Source organism: Dermacentor variabilis, chromosome 7 (genome assembly GCF_050947875.1).
Source record: "Dermacentor variabilis isolate Ectoservices chromosome 7, ASM5094787v1, whole genome shotgun sequence".
In the NCBI taxonomy this organism is placed as follows: Eukaryota; Metazoa; Arthropoda; class Arachnida; order Ixodida; family Ixodidae; genus Dermacentor; species Dermacentor variabilis.
In genome coordinates, this window is record NC_134574.1 from 161,994,853 (window position 1) to 162,011,368 (window position 16,516).

General features: G+C 48.0%; 1 protein-coding gene across 1 annotated transcript; it reads right to left on the minus strand.

Annotated features, from left to right (window-relative positions):
* Positions 1 to 1,787: 1,787 nt before the first annotated feature.
* LOC142588923 (uncharacterized) lies at positions 1,788 to 16,516 on the minus strand. Its single transcript, XM_075700734.1, has 7 exons — positions 16,283 to 16,516; positions 12,837 to 13,010; positions 10,247 to 10,582; positions 8,931 to 9,290; positions 7,591 to 7,847; positions 6,665 to 6,779; positions 1,788 to 3,746 (listed from the first exon to the last, which is right to left on the minus strand). Exons 1-7 carry the CDS (start codon positions 16,514 to 16,516, stop codon positions 3,405 to 3,407), a joined length of 1,818 nt encoding a protein of 605 aa, XP_075556849.1. The 3' UTR covers positions 1,788 to 3,404.

A 16,516-nucleotide genomic window follows, 5' to 3' on the forward strand; every position in this document is an offset into this window, starting at 1 on the left:
TGGACACTGTTGCTCCGTTCACCTTTTTTCTGCGACCTTGCCTTTGAGTCTTTACTAGCTATCTGAACCTCCCTACATCTCCCATCTTTTACTTCTCTCTCTTGTCGGGAAAGAAATATATACTTGCTCTCTTGTTTAAATTTTAGAAACATGTTACATAATCCCGCGCACTTTTCTTGTGTTTCCTCTGCAAAATTGATTTGGGAAACTGACAAATGGCAGAGCGAAGCATTGGCAGGCGGAGTGTCCAACTCTGACATAGCACAAAAAAGGGACACTGACCAGAAAAAGAAAATTGAGCTGTAATATTAAATTCGGGTTCAGATAGAGAAATTATTCAAGCTATTTAATTAAGGCCATTCGAGAAAGACAACCACCATGTGTCTAAATGAATATTCCAAATTTCTAAAGAAAATGTTAACTAAAGTTCCATAGAGTGTGTTTGTCGTCAAACGGATTGTTTGCTTTGTTTGATGCTTGTAACGCCGTCATAAACTACATTTCAGGTCAACTTAAAAGTTTATCAATGACAAAAAAAAGGAAAGTGCTGTCATATCTGGTGCTCCAGGACAATGACAGCCACGAAAAAAAACAAGAAGTCACACTTTCGCCCTAAAGGTAAAGCATCAATTGCGATAGCAAATTACGGACAGGTATGCGAAGTAAGGAGAGTAGTTTTATCGCACGTATAAACTTCTAGACATTGGTTTACTAACTAAACAAGCATGGCGTTACGCGCGTAAAGACAAACATAACCGCATCTCATTCAATGAACGTGGACAGTCGCTGTCAAAACGCTGACATGAGTAAGAGCGGCAGAAGCAGCGAGCGAATTGACCTTCGTGCTGCATTTCCCTTCAACGCGAGCTAAGCGGGTAGAACAGAGCTTACACGACGCCATAAGCCGTGGGTGCACCTTAACTCTGCACTTATGGCATATCGCTTTCAAGTTAGGGCTCACGCGGCCGTGCTCAGCCATGCCGTACGAAGCCGCCGCCGAGGTAAAAGCCCCCCCCCCCTCCTCCTCCCTGGGTGCCTTGCGCGCGATGAAAGACGCTGCGCTTACTCCTCTCCTTCCTCCCTTGCGTACGTGAGATCGAGCTACCACGCTCGGCTCATCCTCACGCGCTTTCACTCGCACCCATAGCATACGGCGCGCGGCCACCATGTTATGGCACTTGGACTTGATACCGAACACCATGAAGACGTCGACGGCGACGACGAGTCAGCGGAAATGGACAGACAGACAGACAGACAGACAGACAGACAGACAGACAGACAGACAGACAGACAGACAGACAGACAGACAGACAGACAGACAGGCAGAAAGACAAGACAGACAGACAGACAGACAGACAGACAAGACAGACAGACAGACAGACAGACAGACAGACAGACAAGACAGACAGACAAGACAGACAGACAGACAGACAGACAGACAGACAGACAGACAGACAGACAGACAGACAGACAGACAGACAGACAGACAGACAGACAGACAGACAGAGAAGTTTAATTACAAGGTCCTCAGAAGCTTTGCCCTAGAGCAGAGCTGCGGGCCGCTCCCACGTGGGGACTGGTAGGCCGAGCCTAACCGCCGCGTCGTGGGCTCTCTGGACAGCCCACGCCTGCCTGGAGTGTCCGGATACTTGATATCGAAAAAAAAAACACGCACACACCTCAACCGGACGCATTTAGTGGAGTGGAGTGCCGGTTGAAGTATCTACTGCAATTCTAAAGCACCACACAGTTTTCAAAGAATCGAAACGTGGTGATAGTGGCAAAAATAGGTTGATCACTGTAAATTCTGACAGCGAGTACTTACGCTACCTATTTGAGCTGAAAAACGTTTATTGTATAAGGAAAGGGTTGTGGATGCAGGTGGGTGGCTACACAAGCTTACTCAATGACTGGTAACTATCGTGCTAAGTCGTCCATGTGTTTGTTCAGGAACTGAATCATCTGAAGAACTACCGCCGGTATCCTGCAGCACAATCGTACAGAAAGCCTCGAATTGAACTTGTAGTTCTCGCAGTAGACTGCAAGAACTGTTGTTGTCCCTTACATATCCTATTCGAACGAAATAAATGTTAAACGATTTCGCACAGTGAATTCTCGAATCCTATAGCGAAGACTATTCTATTTGTACCTGAAATTTCGAACGTTAGCTCAACCTTTCTATTAGAAAAAGAACAGCTGCTTTAGCCGTGGTGGTTATGCGACGGTGACGACGTCATGGATTATAACGGCGTCTGCTCATTAAAGTTTCAAAAATTTCACCGATCTACAACGCAAAACATACCTTGAAGTTTGTGACGTCACACTTGGACCGGCAGAGAAATTTCCGCCAAAAATAAAGATAAAATGGAACTTGACCATTTATTTTCTGATGACCTATTGCCGCATGATTAAGAAAAGTATAGCTTAGAAAGATTTCCTCGTCAGCCTTAAATGATTCAGTTTCTGGCTTTATACGCCTCTTAAAACCCATGCAAGCTTTACCAGGCTCATTCTCCTCAAAGGAGCGTTTACCAAATTTGCAATGATCTTTGCTACAGCGGGCGAAGAGCCTCCTCAGAAAGTTTCGAACGGCCGACCATGTACAAAATTCACAAAATTCAGTGATTGATGTGAAGTCTCCGGCGTCGGCTAGTTAAAATATTGAAATAACCTAGTGGTGCTTCATGGGTTTGCTCCCCGATGAAATTCGCAAACAACTTAATGCCCGCTTCGAGTTGACTCGACGCTACTTTCTTCGCCTGAAACAATCGGTGGACTATTCCACACGGCCGAATGCCCCCATTGTCTTTCTGAGCATCGGCATGGGATGCACGAGCGGCCATGGTGAGGTAAACGACCATAATGCGGTAGCGAAAGGGACAGTTTTACGCACAGAGACTTCGTCGCCATTCTGGTGCTCAATTCTAAACGGGCGAGTTTTGCTTGTATCCACAGATGGCTTCCCGAGGACGGCAAGAGATGCCAATGGTGAGTGTGGTCTATATCGGTACTGCAGATGGTTTCGAAGAGCACAGCGACACCTTGGCACGTACGCAAGAAAGAAAAAAATCAATGACAGCAATGAGATAGCCTTGAAGATTGCCCAGAAGCACAAACAAGCATTAGGTAGGGCAAGAGGTTTGCAAAGAAAAAAGTCAAATTTAAACATCAATATTTCTAAACAATATTACGTGCAACGTAAGCCAAGGCCCGAAAGCGAATCGGGCTTTGTAGCCGCCAGTGTCGTTTCGTCGGCCGAAGCTCGGTCTAGGTACGGCGACATGCTCAATAGGACATACTTTAAAAAGCTGTGTCACGCGTCGCAACAGCTAAACAAACGATCAAATAAAATTAACGGTGGCAACGAGAAAGCCCCGTCCTGGCATCGTGGTGGGCCCCCAAAGCTAGTGATGAGTGTCGTTGTAGAAGCGGAAGGTGGCGCTAGTGAGCGGGTATTTCCCGAAACCGCAGCGGCCGCCAAAGTCGTCCATCTGCGGATTCCAGATGCCCACGCAAGTGGCCGACGCGTTCTTGTGCATGTCGTCGACGAAGCGCCCCAGCAGCTGCGGTTCCGTGTACGCCAGAAAGGAATCGGCCCGGAGTGCCTCGACGCCGTAGTCGGTGACGCGTTTCGAGTACGTGCTCGCAATGAGGCACGTCTCGAAGTACGCGATGCGTCCGGCGTGCTTGGTCACGGCACCTTCGATGCCGGGACCGAGAGATTGAGTCGTGTCGGGCGGCTTCACCTGCCAGCAGGGAACGCGAAGGTGCGTTATCGGTAAAAAAACAAAACAAGCGCGTAATGGTGGAGTCAAAAACACTGCCTTTCTAAAAAAGAAATTCATTCAGCAGAGATACCAATCGCATTGCCCAGGAGTACAGGAAGCATACGTGAATAACTAAGCAAATATCTATGAAGACTCTCTTGAGCTATCTTGATTTTCTACAAGAAAAACAGGAAAAATTATCGACCAAGATAGGGGTCTTGCAAGGAGACAACACATCCAATAATATCCAGTGCATGCTCAGACGTATTAAAGCTGTTACAGTGGCAATGATTAAGATTGAGGATCAGCGGTGAATACCTTGCGGTTCGCAGATGACATTGTCCTGTTCGGTAACGTGACATATGACTTGCAAAGAAAAAAATTACTGAGAACCTCAGCCTGCAAAGTGGAACGCTAGGCTTGAAGATTAAAATTCCGAAGACTTAGGTAATGTGCAATAGCCTTTCAAGAGAATGACAATTCGCAATTGACCGTCAGCCTCGGGAATCGGTGAAAGAGTACATATACATCGAGACCTATGAGTAATTGGTCACTCGGAACTTGAGAAGGAACGTTACAGAAGTATAAAAATGGGTTAGAGCGCTACAGCAGGCATTAACAAGTCATAGCCGGCAGCTTAGCTCTATCCTTGAAATAAAAACCATATATTTATTCCATCCTACAGGTGTGAACATACGGAGCACAAATTGGGAGGTTGACTAATGTGCTTGTGAAGAAATTAATGACCACGCAACTGGCGATGGAACCAAAAATGTTACGCGGAAAATTAAGAGAAAGGAAGAGATCGGTGTGGATTAGAAAGCAAACATGGGTAGTCGATACTGTAGTTGACAGCAAGAGAAAAAAGAAGTGCAGATCCCACGGACTGTGGGAATCGATGTTACGCGAGGCATTTAGCAGGTACGTGGCTATCCAGCATTGTTTCGGATTCTGCAAACCATTGCCAGGTGAAACATCGTGTTTGGGTAAATTAAGTAGCTGCGTGTGTGTGTGGGTAGCGAGCGTGCCTGCGTGTGTGTAACGACAGCTGGTCGACGATGACCACATCCAAGATGATCGCACGGCAGCAAAGTCGTAATCTATGCCAGCCGCGTCAAATCTACGCCAGACGCGCCAGCCGCGAGCTTACGTCATGACGATTGTTGGGTTCTACGTTGGTAGTGGACGAGCGTGAGCGAGAGAAACACCGATCGTGGCGTCACCAACAAAAATACGAGTCACACAGTAATACTTACCTATGATTATGTCATTTGGTTTATATGTTAAAACGACGATGACATTTGTCCTCCAGCAAATAAATCTTAAGAAATGATTAACTTGAGTTGGAATTGGCCGAACATCGCAGTTTCTATGTAGCGTAAACCGCCACAAGAGTAGATTTTAACGAAGATAAAGGAGGAGGGGTCGGCCTAAAGAGCGTGTCTATAGCCTGCTGCAAGGAACGTGATGGGGAAATTGGGGCAGTCCCAGAGATCGTGCAGTACACTGGCTAGATATTTTCATTTCCAGTAGGACAAGAGGGAGTACGGTTCCGGTGATGTGCTGCATTGGCGACGTGTCTCGGGCGGAAAAGTGGTAATTTTTTTATGTAGGAAGGAAAGAGAACAAGAGGTATCATGACGTCACGCAATCAGCCATAAGCCAACTCTCCATGAAGCACTCTCATTCGCTTTTCCTTGCTCCACAAACTACAAAATTGGCTTAACACATAACCCTGCGCTCGGCGGCCTCGACACAGCATGTGCTTGTTTCCGGTAGCTTGTAACCGATGCCCACTTGGTTGGGCGCTGTGCCAAACACTCTGAGCACATTTTCGCCCGATATGTTTGTGCATACTTCGGGTCGTTTACTGTAGCGTGTACGTTTACCGTATTCGTCGCAACGTGCAGCTTTGGCAGCGGTATGTCGCTGCCGCACCCGTTTTCTTCCCGCGTAAGGATTGGGGTCGGGCATGAAATAGATGGTAGCTGGCCCATGCCGTCGCCCGACTCATCCACGCTGAGGACGTTGTTGAATGGAGAGACTTGTTCTCATTCAGAACTAGGAATATCGGACTTTTTTTTACAATATCTACATGAAGGGTAGAGAACGTTACATTTCATCAGTCTAGCATGACTGAAAGAGAACGCACCCCAAGCAGCCGCAAACGGCTGCTTAAAAACACTGTCCTCCCCATATCCCTAGGTGAGGGAAAACTGCCGTTCAACCTTCGACCTATGGGAGTGTCCAAAGTCATCGCAGCCGACCCACCTTTGAGGGGGAGGGTTCACACACTCACTTCCGCACTTTGGTTTCACTGAGCACACCAAGGTGAGAGGCTTCTCGTAGACAGAGGTCTTGACCCGAGCAGGCACCTCGTGATCCCAGAGCTGACCTCGCAGTCAATGGCCGCCGAGTCTGTCCATTGACTATGACAACTCTTGGGGCCCGTGGGAAAGCACCGCAAAACATCCCCTTCCAGGAGTTCCCCCGCTCCAAGCAAACCTTGATGGCGACAGCGAATCGACTAACAATACAAAGCCCGCCGAACGCGACTAGACATGCCGGCGCCATCGGGCTGTTGAGGCGGCGCATTGTTGTCCTTAGAAAGCGAGTCGTCGCAGTGGGCTGGGAAGAGTTCGGAGGTCGCTTCTCCGAAGATCGCCCACGCTCGAAGGCCGATCGTAACACCCTGAAGAGCGTGCGCTGAGCGCGGCTGGCACGGCGGTGGAAGACAATAAAGCTTACCGCGACCCGAGCACCTGTCAGGTCGATTTTTTCTGGCTTCAATTTATCCTGCTACATCTCCCTCCCAGTTTGACCTTCCTCCACGGATTTAAATGTCTTAGTCAGATAATCTAAACATTGATAGCAGCCGGGATATTGCTGCGCCTTACCCGGTAAGTGTAAGTGTCGGCCGGGAACAGGTAACACAGGTGGTCGGCGACGTTACGGCTGAGGAAGCGAAGGTTGAGGCTATACAAGGTGTCCAATGTTGTCTGGCTGTAGTAGCTGTGGAAAGGAAACAATGGAAAAACAATATGACAAGCCCCGGCTTAGCTTATAATACAGAGGAAATCTTCTGACGCTAATGGCGACTATTGATCTATTGACGCTAATGGCGACCTTGATCCGGCCCTGGAGGCGCACAGGCTATCGGCCGGTAGCGCCGAGGTGCTTCTATGGCCAATGTAGTCTCTCTTATGCAGTGGAGATAGCTCGCAAAACGCCGTGCTACTTCCTCGAGCAGTCAGGCTTGGCGACCCGGATGCTCTACGTGAACTATAAACAATGCAGGAGCGCAGGGCCGGGTGACTCTTTATGAAGTGACTTTCCAAGCGAACGATGGATACAAACCAACCTAGTCATTGTATTTTATGTTCAGGTAAATATCTTCCTTGCGTTTCTTTATCTCCTCCCTCCAGATTCTTTTACTCCGCTACCCCCATTCCAGCTCCTCTCTGGTGACCACCATAGAGGTGTTCGCAGAGTGATGTAAACCGTTGCATTGTGGTAGCCTGTATTTTCATTCCTCTCTTTCCTTATAGCGTATTAACAACAATTACTACTACTATACTAGTGTATTAATTCTATACGTACTACTACGCTAGTAATGCACTGCAACTACATCATCGCTAAACTACTACTGCTACTCGGCGACAGCGACATTCATTGCACTAGCACTGTTCATGACTGCTACACTGCTGCTATCCTACTGCAACTGCTCCAATACTATACCATGACCGCCAACACCACTGCACACTACAATTAATTGCACTACTACTCTTACTACTGCTTTGCTGCGATGACAGAGAGCGCGTACCGTATCGTGTGCGCGTAAAACTTGTTCTGGGGCATGGCGGGCGGCAAGAGGAAGATGGACGCCTTGCCAAGGCTGGAGACGATGTGCTTCAAGTCCGGTCCGTAGCTGTCCTGGCGCAGCGCGACTCCCAGGCGAATGTGGCGCCTCGCCGAGTCGAGTCGCTGTGCAAGCCCTCGCAGCAGCGGTGCCACGTTGTGCCATGTGTTGGAGAGCGTGGCCTCTGGCCAGCGCAGGACAACGCCCGTGTAGTTGTGCACCTGGAAACGCGGTAGCTCGGCGATTACGAAGCTCTGTGGCCGAGCTGGTCGCTTCATTTCGACTCAACGGACGAAGCGGAACGTAAGGGAACGTCAGGAACCGCGAAACGCATGCCGCAGCTTGAGCTTTTGCGGGTTCATGGGAAATCGTCAACAAGCATATTTCTCTAGTCCAATCAGGGTACACGAAGTGTAAAACAATTTTTTTTTGTAGAAAGTCTACATAGATACGCGAAGATAGTGTAAGGCCGCATGTCCGCAGGCAATTTGTGACATTCCAGAAGAAAAGCTCGGGACAAACTTCGAATTTTCCTTTTCAAATACACGTGATGACGTTTCGTTAAACAACTGCAGAACTAGTTTGCATAACATTTCTGAAATGAAGAGAGAAAGCCGAATCAGATCATCTGATTCTACCAGAATTTTGATATAGTATCTCATTTTGTTTTACAGAAATTTCCGAAGTGTGGAGCTGCACAAATCCGTAACTGCACGAAGAAGCAAGCTTGCCGTTTCGCCCGAAGGAGTACGCATTAGAAGGGACCGCAAGGCGCTTAAGCGTAGCGCTTAAGCTATTCGGAGAGTGATTTTCCGCGCCTAACCTTCCTCGCGCCAATTTGGATGACTGGGTATTCCATGGTGAAAATGGTTAGGGCACCGGGCTGCTGCGCTGACGGATTGTGCTCAAAACTAACCGTCGGGTCAAATACTGCCACTGAGTGTGCGTCACGTGGTATGTGCCGTTTTTATGACAATTATCGCGTAAAACATCAATCGCAAACCCATCGGAAGATATATTGCTAATCGCATTAAAATGGCCAATCACCTCCAAAGAAGGAATGTAGTGCCCTCAGCACCGAACACTTTTTTTTAAAGGCGTACGCCTTTAGTGGCTCATCAGTGTCCGTGCATAGGCCGTAGTGGACGCAGGAAAGCGGTGATCAATCACGGCGGCGTCCGTTCGCAGAACAGTTCAGACAACAGCAACAGAGGCAGTCATAGATATGTTTTAGCCTATCGCAGTTTAGCTCAGCGAAGTGCCCACAGATTTTTTTTTCGAAGGACAACGTGGCAAACGCGAACCTTGTACCAGTCGCCCACGTCGCGAGCCAGGCTTCCCGCGGCTAAGTCGCTCAGCAGAGCGGCGAACGGTGCCCCGCTGGCGGCCGATCCGTCGCCCAGCATCATGAGGGGCTGCACGAACCGGTTGACCCGACGAGCTCGGGTGGCGAACTCCGACATCAGGGCGTCGGCGCGACGCGGCTCCAGGTTGGCGGCCAGCGGCGGGCAGCAGAACAGCGCCAAGCGGCACAGAGCGAACGGAAACCGGGAGACGCCGAAGTGGACGCGGTGGTCGCTGGCCATCCCCTCGGCAGATGCGTGGAACACGCAGGCCGTCTGGTGGTGGGGGTCCGTGTATCGGGGGTCGCTGTCGTCCACCCCCTGGAACGTGGCACAATGGCGAAGGTGTCCTTACAGAATGTAACCGTCTGCGACGGCTCGGCTCAAGATTCTCTCTCAAGGCGTGAAATTCGGTCATGTTGTGCGACATCGTGACAAATCTGTCGAAGTTCACTGCACTGCCCAAACAAGCGATCCTGAAAGTTCTCCAACAGTTCTCGCGGCAGTGGCGAAGGTGAGCGCGCTACAGCTTGGTCTATGTCAAGCATACATGCCACTCAACGTGTGTCGGAGCCCAGAATTTGCGTTGAAATTTAATGGTCAATGATGAAAGCATAAAAGTTACCTTGCGTGTATCTGATTCGAATAGACAGCACCTTATATACGCGGTTCTTTAACCAGAAATCCATTATTTTTTTCAACCCACAAACAAACGCGTAGCGCTTTTGAAAAGTATGAGAAGTGGCTTATAGAGCTTCACCGTGCTTGATGTATCAATTGCTCAGGTGGGCATGCATCTGCGGATTATTTTTTTTATGATTTATTTGTATAGCTTAGGCTTTATATTTCTAGTTCAAAACGTTCTTACTTTTTTTGTGAATATAAACTATAAATGATCTTCCACCAGACCTTTTACGGTGGATAATTTCTCGTGTCACGCTTACCAGTCTTTATTATTATTTTTTTGGTGTGCGAAAATGATTCACTAACGTTCTTGGCTCTGAAACGCACGGTACGACGGCAAACGTAAGCAAATTATGGCGTGGTCGACGTTTCACACCAGCGCTTCAGTAGAATGTGCTAAGTAACTGCAGTATTAATTAGCTTTATCTGCCCTCCGCGTCACATGATGTCGATACCAGCGTTGTACCTGGCATGCAATATTCCTCAGACACGGTATTCCGCAAACGGTAATACGTTCACGGCCAAAAACTCCCTTCTGACAAGTCATCTCGGCGAGCCAACACAGGGGCGCGTCGAGCATTTTTCACACGTGCCTGGTGCCACTGGTTCCCCGCTGGTAGTGCGGTCGCATTGTTCGACGATGTGGCGTAACGCTTGTGCACGATCGTCTCGGTGTCCGTCGGCTCCGTCGACAATACCGACGTCCAGGAAAGCATGACGTCGCTCAACACCAGCACGATGATCGTTACCACGATGGTCGCGTTAAGCAGAAAGAGGGCGACCAGCGTGCAGGCCCGGATGCACTGCGGTTCGCCTGCGTCCGGATCAGGAGACGTTTCTTTTTGGTAAGATCGCTGCTGCTCTTGCATCGGCCCCCAGTCAACCTCGAGGTCAGCGGCGTCGGGGAACTGGCCGAAGGTGCCGGCGTCCTGGAATCGTAGGGCAGAGTTCGTTCCCGATCGAAAAAACACAGAGAATGCTCCAAGATGCGAAACAACAACAACAACAACAACAACAACGACGACGACGACGACGACGGCGACGGCGACGACGGCGACGACGACGACGACAAGAACAGCAGAGGATATCGCAGTTTATTCTGACCGACGACGCATTGACAGATTAGCAGTGCGGATGTTTTGCGTGCTGAGCCATGTTCTCTCAACCATGTCACGCACGTGGCCCATGCGACTCACGCGCACACGCGTTGCATCCGTTTGGACGGTCGTCCCACTTGGCTACTACAACGCCCCAAAATAAAGCCTGAACCCGCAAGCAGAAAGGTTACAATAATCCACGCACTGTTCGTCGTTTCCACGATAGCTAAACTATCGCAGCGCCAGGTTTTCCGTCTTGTGAATTTAGTCGGAAATTCCATAAAGCTTATTAAACTACCCATACGAAAAAACTGGCGCTGGCGCGCTGTTGCACGCATCAGAATGCCGGCATGTAGCGGCTTCAGACTGGCATCTCTCTATCGTAGAGTCGAGACAGCCTGAAGACGCGTCTGGCTAGCGGAGTAAGCGTACATGTCCGTATAGTTTCGTGTGTCAGTGGATATTAAGCCTTGAGAGGTTGCGCTTGGCCGAGCAATTAAATCAAACGTGAACAGTACCGCAGAGGCTGAAGTTGGAGGAAAAACTACAAGGACAGTTCTCGCGGTGCGCCAACATTTGTCGTGTATTTGTGTTTCGTTCACTTACATGTTGTATTGAATGTATTGAAGTAAACAATGACGAAATATGCATTACAGGTAAAACTGACATTATACGATCATTTCATTCTGAAAAAAAAAAGCTTTATCTGGGTAGAATGACTACGTTTTAAAGCAAGCTTCGCACAATCGAATACATAGCGGGCTATTCCGGACATTGGCGAATTTCGCCATATTGTCGAATAAGCCATCCTGTCAGCTCGAACAGGCCCAAAGAGCTGTTACAGCAGCTCCGATTGGCTCCAAATGCCAGCGCTACAAAATTTAACAATATGGCGGAACACGCGGATGTCCAGAACGGCACCCGTATACCGGAATGCAAATTGCGGCAGAGCACCAAACAGGTAACTCGCCTTGACGGTGGCGCCAATTTTTAAGAGGTGATAGTGTAAGAAAGGCTATGGAGGGGAACTCCCTGCATGCGAGGGCGTCTTCATTCTAAGGTTGCGCGTATAGTAATATTTGAGGCGGAATTGAATACTGACCGAATAGTGTCAGAAGCAATGCGAATACCTAATACTTTTCGAACAGTAAGCAGCTGTTTTTAGTATTCACTTAAAACGATCTTCACATCCTGGCATATACACAACGCTAGTAATATTGTAACTACATGTCGCGGTATGAAGCGTTCTTTATGAATAGCACAAATGCAGTATTGTGAGCAGATAAGCAGTTTATTCCCATAATCAAGACGCATTGGTGTGGGTGAATAACTGCGGTTTAGCCGAAAATGTGTGGCTGCCTGAGTGACGCAGAGTGCCTCACTGCGCAACTTCTTACGTTTTATGTCTAATACAGCTACCGAGATGAAACTAATCGAAATTTTGCTTCAATCTCAGGCGTTATTTCGCCCAGTTGCAGAGCTGAAAATTTCAAAAGCTATTCGAACGATCTTCGAATTTACGAACTGTGACCGTTCAGTTCGACGACCGAGTTCAATAGCAGAATGTTCAATTCGTTATTCGAACGCCTCGAATATTTTTGCCCGCCTACATTATACCATATTATGTTGTATAGAATGGTATTCCGCTTCCAATAAAGGAAAGCAAAAACTTGTTATGCGCCTTAAAAGAATAAGATAAAATATATTAAAATAGCCCAATCTAGCTGATTACGAGGCACGCGGTTTTTTTTTCCTGACTAAACGACTCGTTTATTCTTCTTGTACATATGCGCTTTGTGCCGCTAGAGTCAGCGGCTGCGTGCAAGTAACAACATTGTAAGAAGCAGCTTTGCAATAAGATACGCTGCATCTATTATCAGCTGTTAGCAACAAAGTAGCTGCCCCTTTCGAAATCGCATCTTGTGTACCCCCGAGCTTAATATCTCGGTAATTGTGATTCCAGACAAACGGAAATTATTTCCCTGGTCCCTTGAGGTTGCGGTAAACGAAGAGTCCACCCTATATTTCCACTGAACAATACCTTCATCCATTCGTTCATTCTGCCACCGCAATGGTTAGAACCCACCTGATTAAATGCGAAGCGCGACTCCTGGTAGACCGCCGCTTGGGCGGGCCATTCCTGCTGCTCGTCGAAGCGCTCTGGCACCGCGGCAGGGTCAGGCGTTTGGAAGGGAATCCAGGGAAAAGCCTGCGCTTGCGGTTGTGCTTGCTTCGGCCCTTGGGTGGCAACATTCTCGGCCTGCATGTTGGAGGCAGCACACGTTATACCAGAGTGTAGTCAGTGAAGAAAGTTTGCGAAGAAAGATAGCTTTCCTTACTGTCGGGAATTCGCCTTTTATTACAGAGTTAGAGGGACACTAAAAAGAAACGCTAAACAAGTTTGTATTTAAAGCTCATTTTTAGGTATGTAGTGTCGAGTGGTTAACTGCTATGAAAAAAAAAGGTGGCACTCCCATTTATTTTAAATTTAAAATTAAAACCACAGCTCCGGCACGTAATTGTAAAGTACGTACACGAATCTCGAAGTATGTTCTCGTACTTGGACCAGCTTTGGCGCAGGAAAAGATTTCGAAACTTCCCAAGTTCAGTATATGGCTCATATAGAACACAAAACATATAGTTCCGTCTTAACAGGTAAACAAGTTAGCAAAGTAGCAGTGGACGTCGTCAACATCGATTACGCCACGATGACACAGTGCGAAAACTTGATTGTGGCGTTGCCATCCGTATATTGTTCTTGTGTCTTCTCCAGCTTAACAAGATTCCTCTCGCGATAAGACGGGATTTTTAATGAGTTAGCATCAGGAGTTTCAAAGTGGAAAAAAGTGCATGTCTGTGAATTGTGGAAATATATATATATATCTTAGTGCGACAGATGGTGGTGTGCTCTGGACCACTTTCAGTTGATCTCCGGTCCTCGAAGAGGCAGGACGTTCATCGAGTGAGCTCCGGAAACAACACTGAGCAATGTCGTGGACACGGTTCGGGAACTGAGAGGTGCGACGTAGCACATACCGCGAAATCACCACTGAATCTTCAGTGTCGTCAAGCACGTTATGCATATTTATGGCGTATGGCACAGCCACCATCATAACGTTCACCCCAGCGTCATTTTAGAAAGAAAACTCCGATGTTACTCGCTCCTGTGAATTCGTTCCCGCGTACGCGAGTCGCCGTGACGTGGCCGTAGTGTTGCTTTCGTCAGGACAGCTACCAGCGTTTAATGTGCGACGGGAGAAATGACTTCTAGCAGTCATCTTAAACATTTTTCCGAGCTTGTTTCCGCTCGTTTTGCAATGCGACGCTGAAATTAAACGTTTCAAAATTACCACTGAAGCGCGCGGACAGTAGTGCTGGTCGCTCAATCTTGATGTGAAACGAGAGTGCTGATTCTGGAGCCGAATTCACAAAGTTTCGTTTTACGCAAGGCTGCGTTATTCGGCACGTCTGTCATTACATTTTTAAGTTTAAATGCCTTAGCGCATTCTGTATTTGCTACGACACAAATGCAATCACCGGAAGTCGGAGAGTTGATTTGATCAACAGTGGTTGAATAAGGGAACCAGAGCCAAGATTTCGACACGGAGGCTTATGTTTTTCCTGGTCAAGGGTACTTGTCTTTCGGTCAACACAGACACCCTTGCCTCGACAAATACTGCTGTGCATTGTAAATAGCTGCTGAATGCTGGCGCCCTCTTGTGTCATGAAACAATATATGCCGGGCCTGGTTCCATGTCCGGTAACGTATTCCGTTCTCGGTTGTCAACCCGTGTGGATCATACGTGTCACTATACATCCGCGTGCATAACATGGTGTCAGTGTAGTCTCCTTGTAGAAATACATGTGGAGGACGTAAGGACGAAGGTAGGTCGTACCACTGCCGACATTTGATTCGACAGTGCAACACCGCATTTTTCTTGACTATTCCATTTGAAAACCTCGCTATTCGATCCCGCCTACTATAACAGAATTGAAATTTGGGCCAGTAGGTTCATTTTCAGAAACGACAGCGTAAACAGACAGTCCAGTACCTGTCACGTTGCTTTTTTTGTGGTGTAATGGCTTCTTCAGAGTTTCGGTTTCAGGGACGATGATGACGTTTATTGGCACCGCCTTTAAAACGGGGCTGCGACAACTAGTATCCTAGCCTGCTTGAGCTAATTAGGTTTTACTTCAAGGATAGCACAGTCTAGCATTTTGGGAATCATTTTTGATCTTTTCTTTCTTCATTAAATCCTCTACCCTCGATAGCGTACCATTATTTAGGCTTGTAACAACTTCATTTCTATCAATCACTTCCGTGCTTGTCTTCAACCAATACTCTAAACAAGTCTTATTTCGACAGCTGATCAGATAATGCTTCCTGCCGCGTTGAATCTCGGCGCTTGTGGACAGTGGACGTCACCTACGGATCTTGCTGGGTGAATATCTTAGCATTCCATTTGAATACAACGAGTTGTTTCCGGGGCTTTATTTTTCCAGCACGCACATATCTCCCTATTTCTGAACAAAACGCACTATTATGCATTGAATCACAAAAATAACTGGAACGCCAATGCATCTCTCCGCAAAGTTCGGGAACTAATTTCGAAACGGGTGTCATCCTGAGAATTCGGTCCAAGTGAATCCGCCTTGCGTACTCCACGGCTAGAGTTTGTAAATCGCAATATGGGCCGCAAGGTAATTAGTTAAAAGCTTAATTAGTCGATTATACATTCCAATCTTTTGTGCAAGTAATGTACACTTCTTCGATTAGACCAGTTCATGAACTAAATTGTGATATCTGCAAGAGGCAACTTTTAAAAATTCTTGAAAGTGTTCCTTGAAAAACCCTGTAGACGTTGGTAGGAAGGACCCCATTTCGACGGCGTTTGCCATCAACTCGCTAAAGAAAAAAAAAAGATCTCGCCAAGCGCTACGGCTCGGCGGTGACGCGCACAACTTGGTGGGATCCAGTCGCGGGGAGCTGCGAGCGTCTTGACGGTCTCAGAGGAAGGGAAATCGCTGTGTCGCCGAGCGAAAATCGCGCCATGCTAAACAGCACTTGAGACACGCCTGCTTTGCTGCTTGCGAGAGACAGCCTGAAATTCAGAAAAGCCAATGAAGCTACCACACGGAACTTTATGCGTCACTGTTAAAGCCGAGCAAAGCAGTTTTCGAACAGGTCTAAGATCGTGCGTGTACGCTCATCGAAGCTTACGCAACCACAATTAAGAATAATCAAATCGTCTCTACGTAGCGAACCTTTACACAATGCCCGGATCCTGCCCAAATATCGGTAATCCACGATTACAATTCCGCCAACAACATTGTCGCTCAGACCAGCAACAACGCAGGAACACACGAAATTGCCATGTTTTTGCATGTATGGACGTTACCGTTCGCGGTTGCTATGTCGAGCTTATAGGAATACATGCGTGTCCCGTCTAAAGATCTATGCTACTTTGCTTGCTGTCTGTGCTATGTTTCTTCGCTGTCACCTGGAACTGCGAGGTGCATGCATGTCCGTACCTGCAATCCCCCTGCACGCGGCTGCTTTGCCTGCGCTGCAACCGGTGACGCGGGGCGGGACGCCGGATTGGTGGCCGGCTTCGCCGATTTCCGTTTCGGGGGCCGTTTCTTGAGCTTCTTCGTTATGGCGCTCTTTTTTTCGACGGCGGTGGAAAAGACGGGCTCGTCATTGCGACGCGGCGAGTAACGGTACCACTTCTTCAAGTCCGGGAAGGGAAAGCCGCTCCAGGCCAT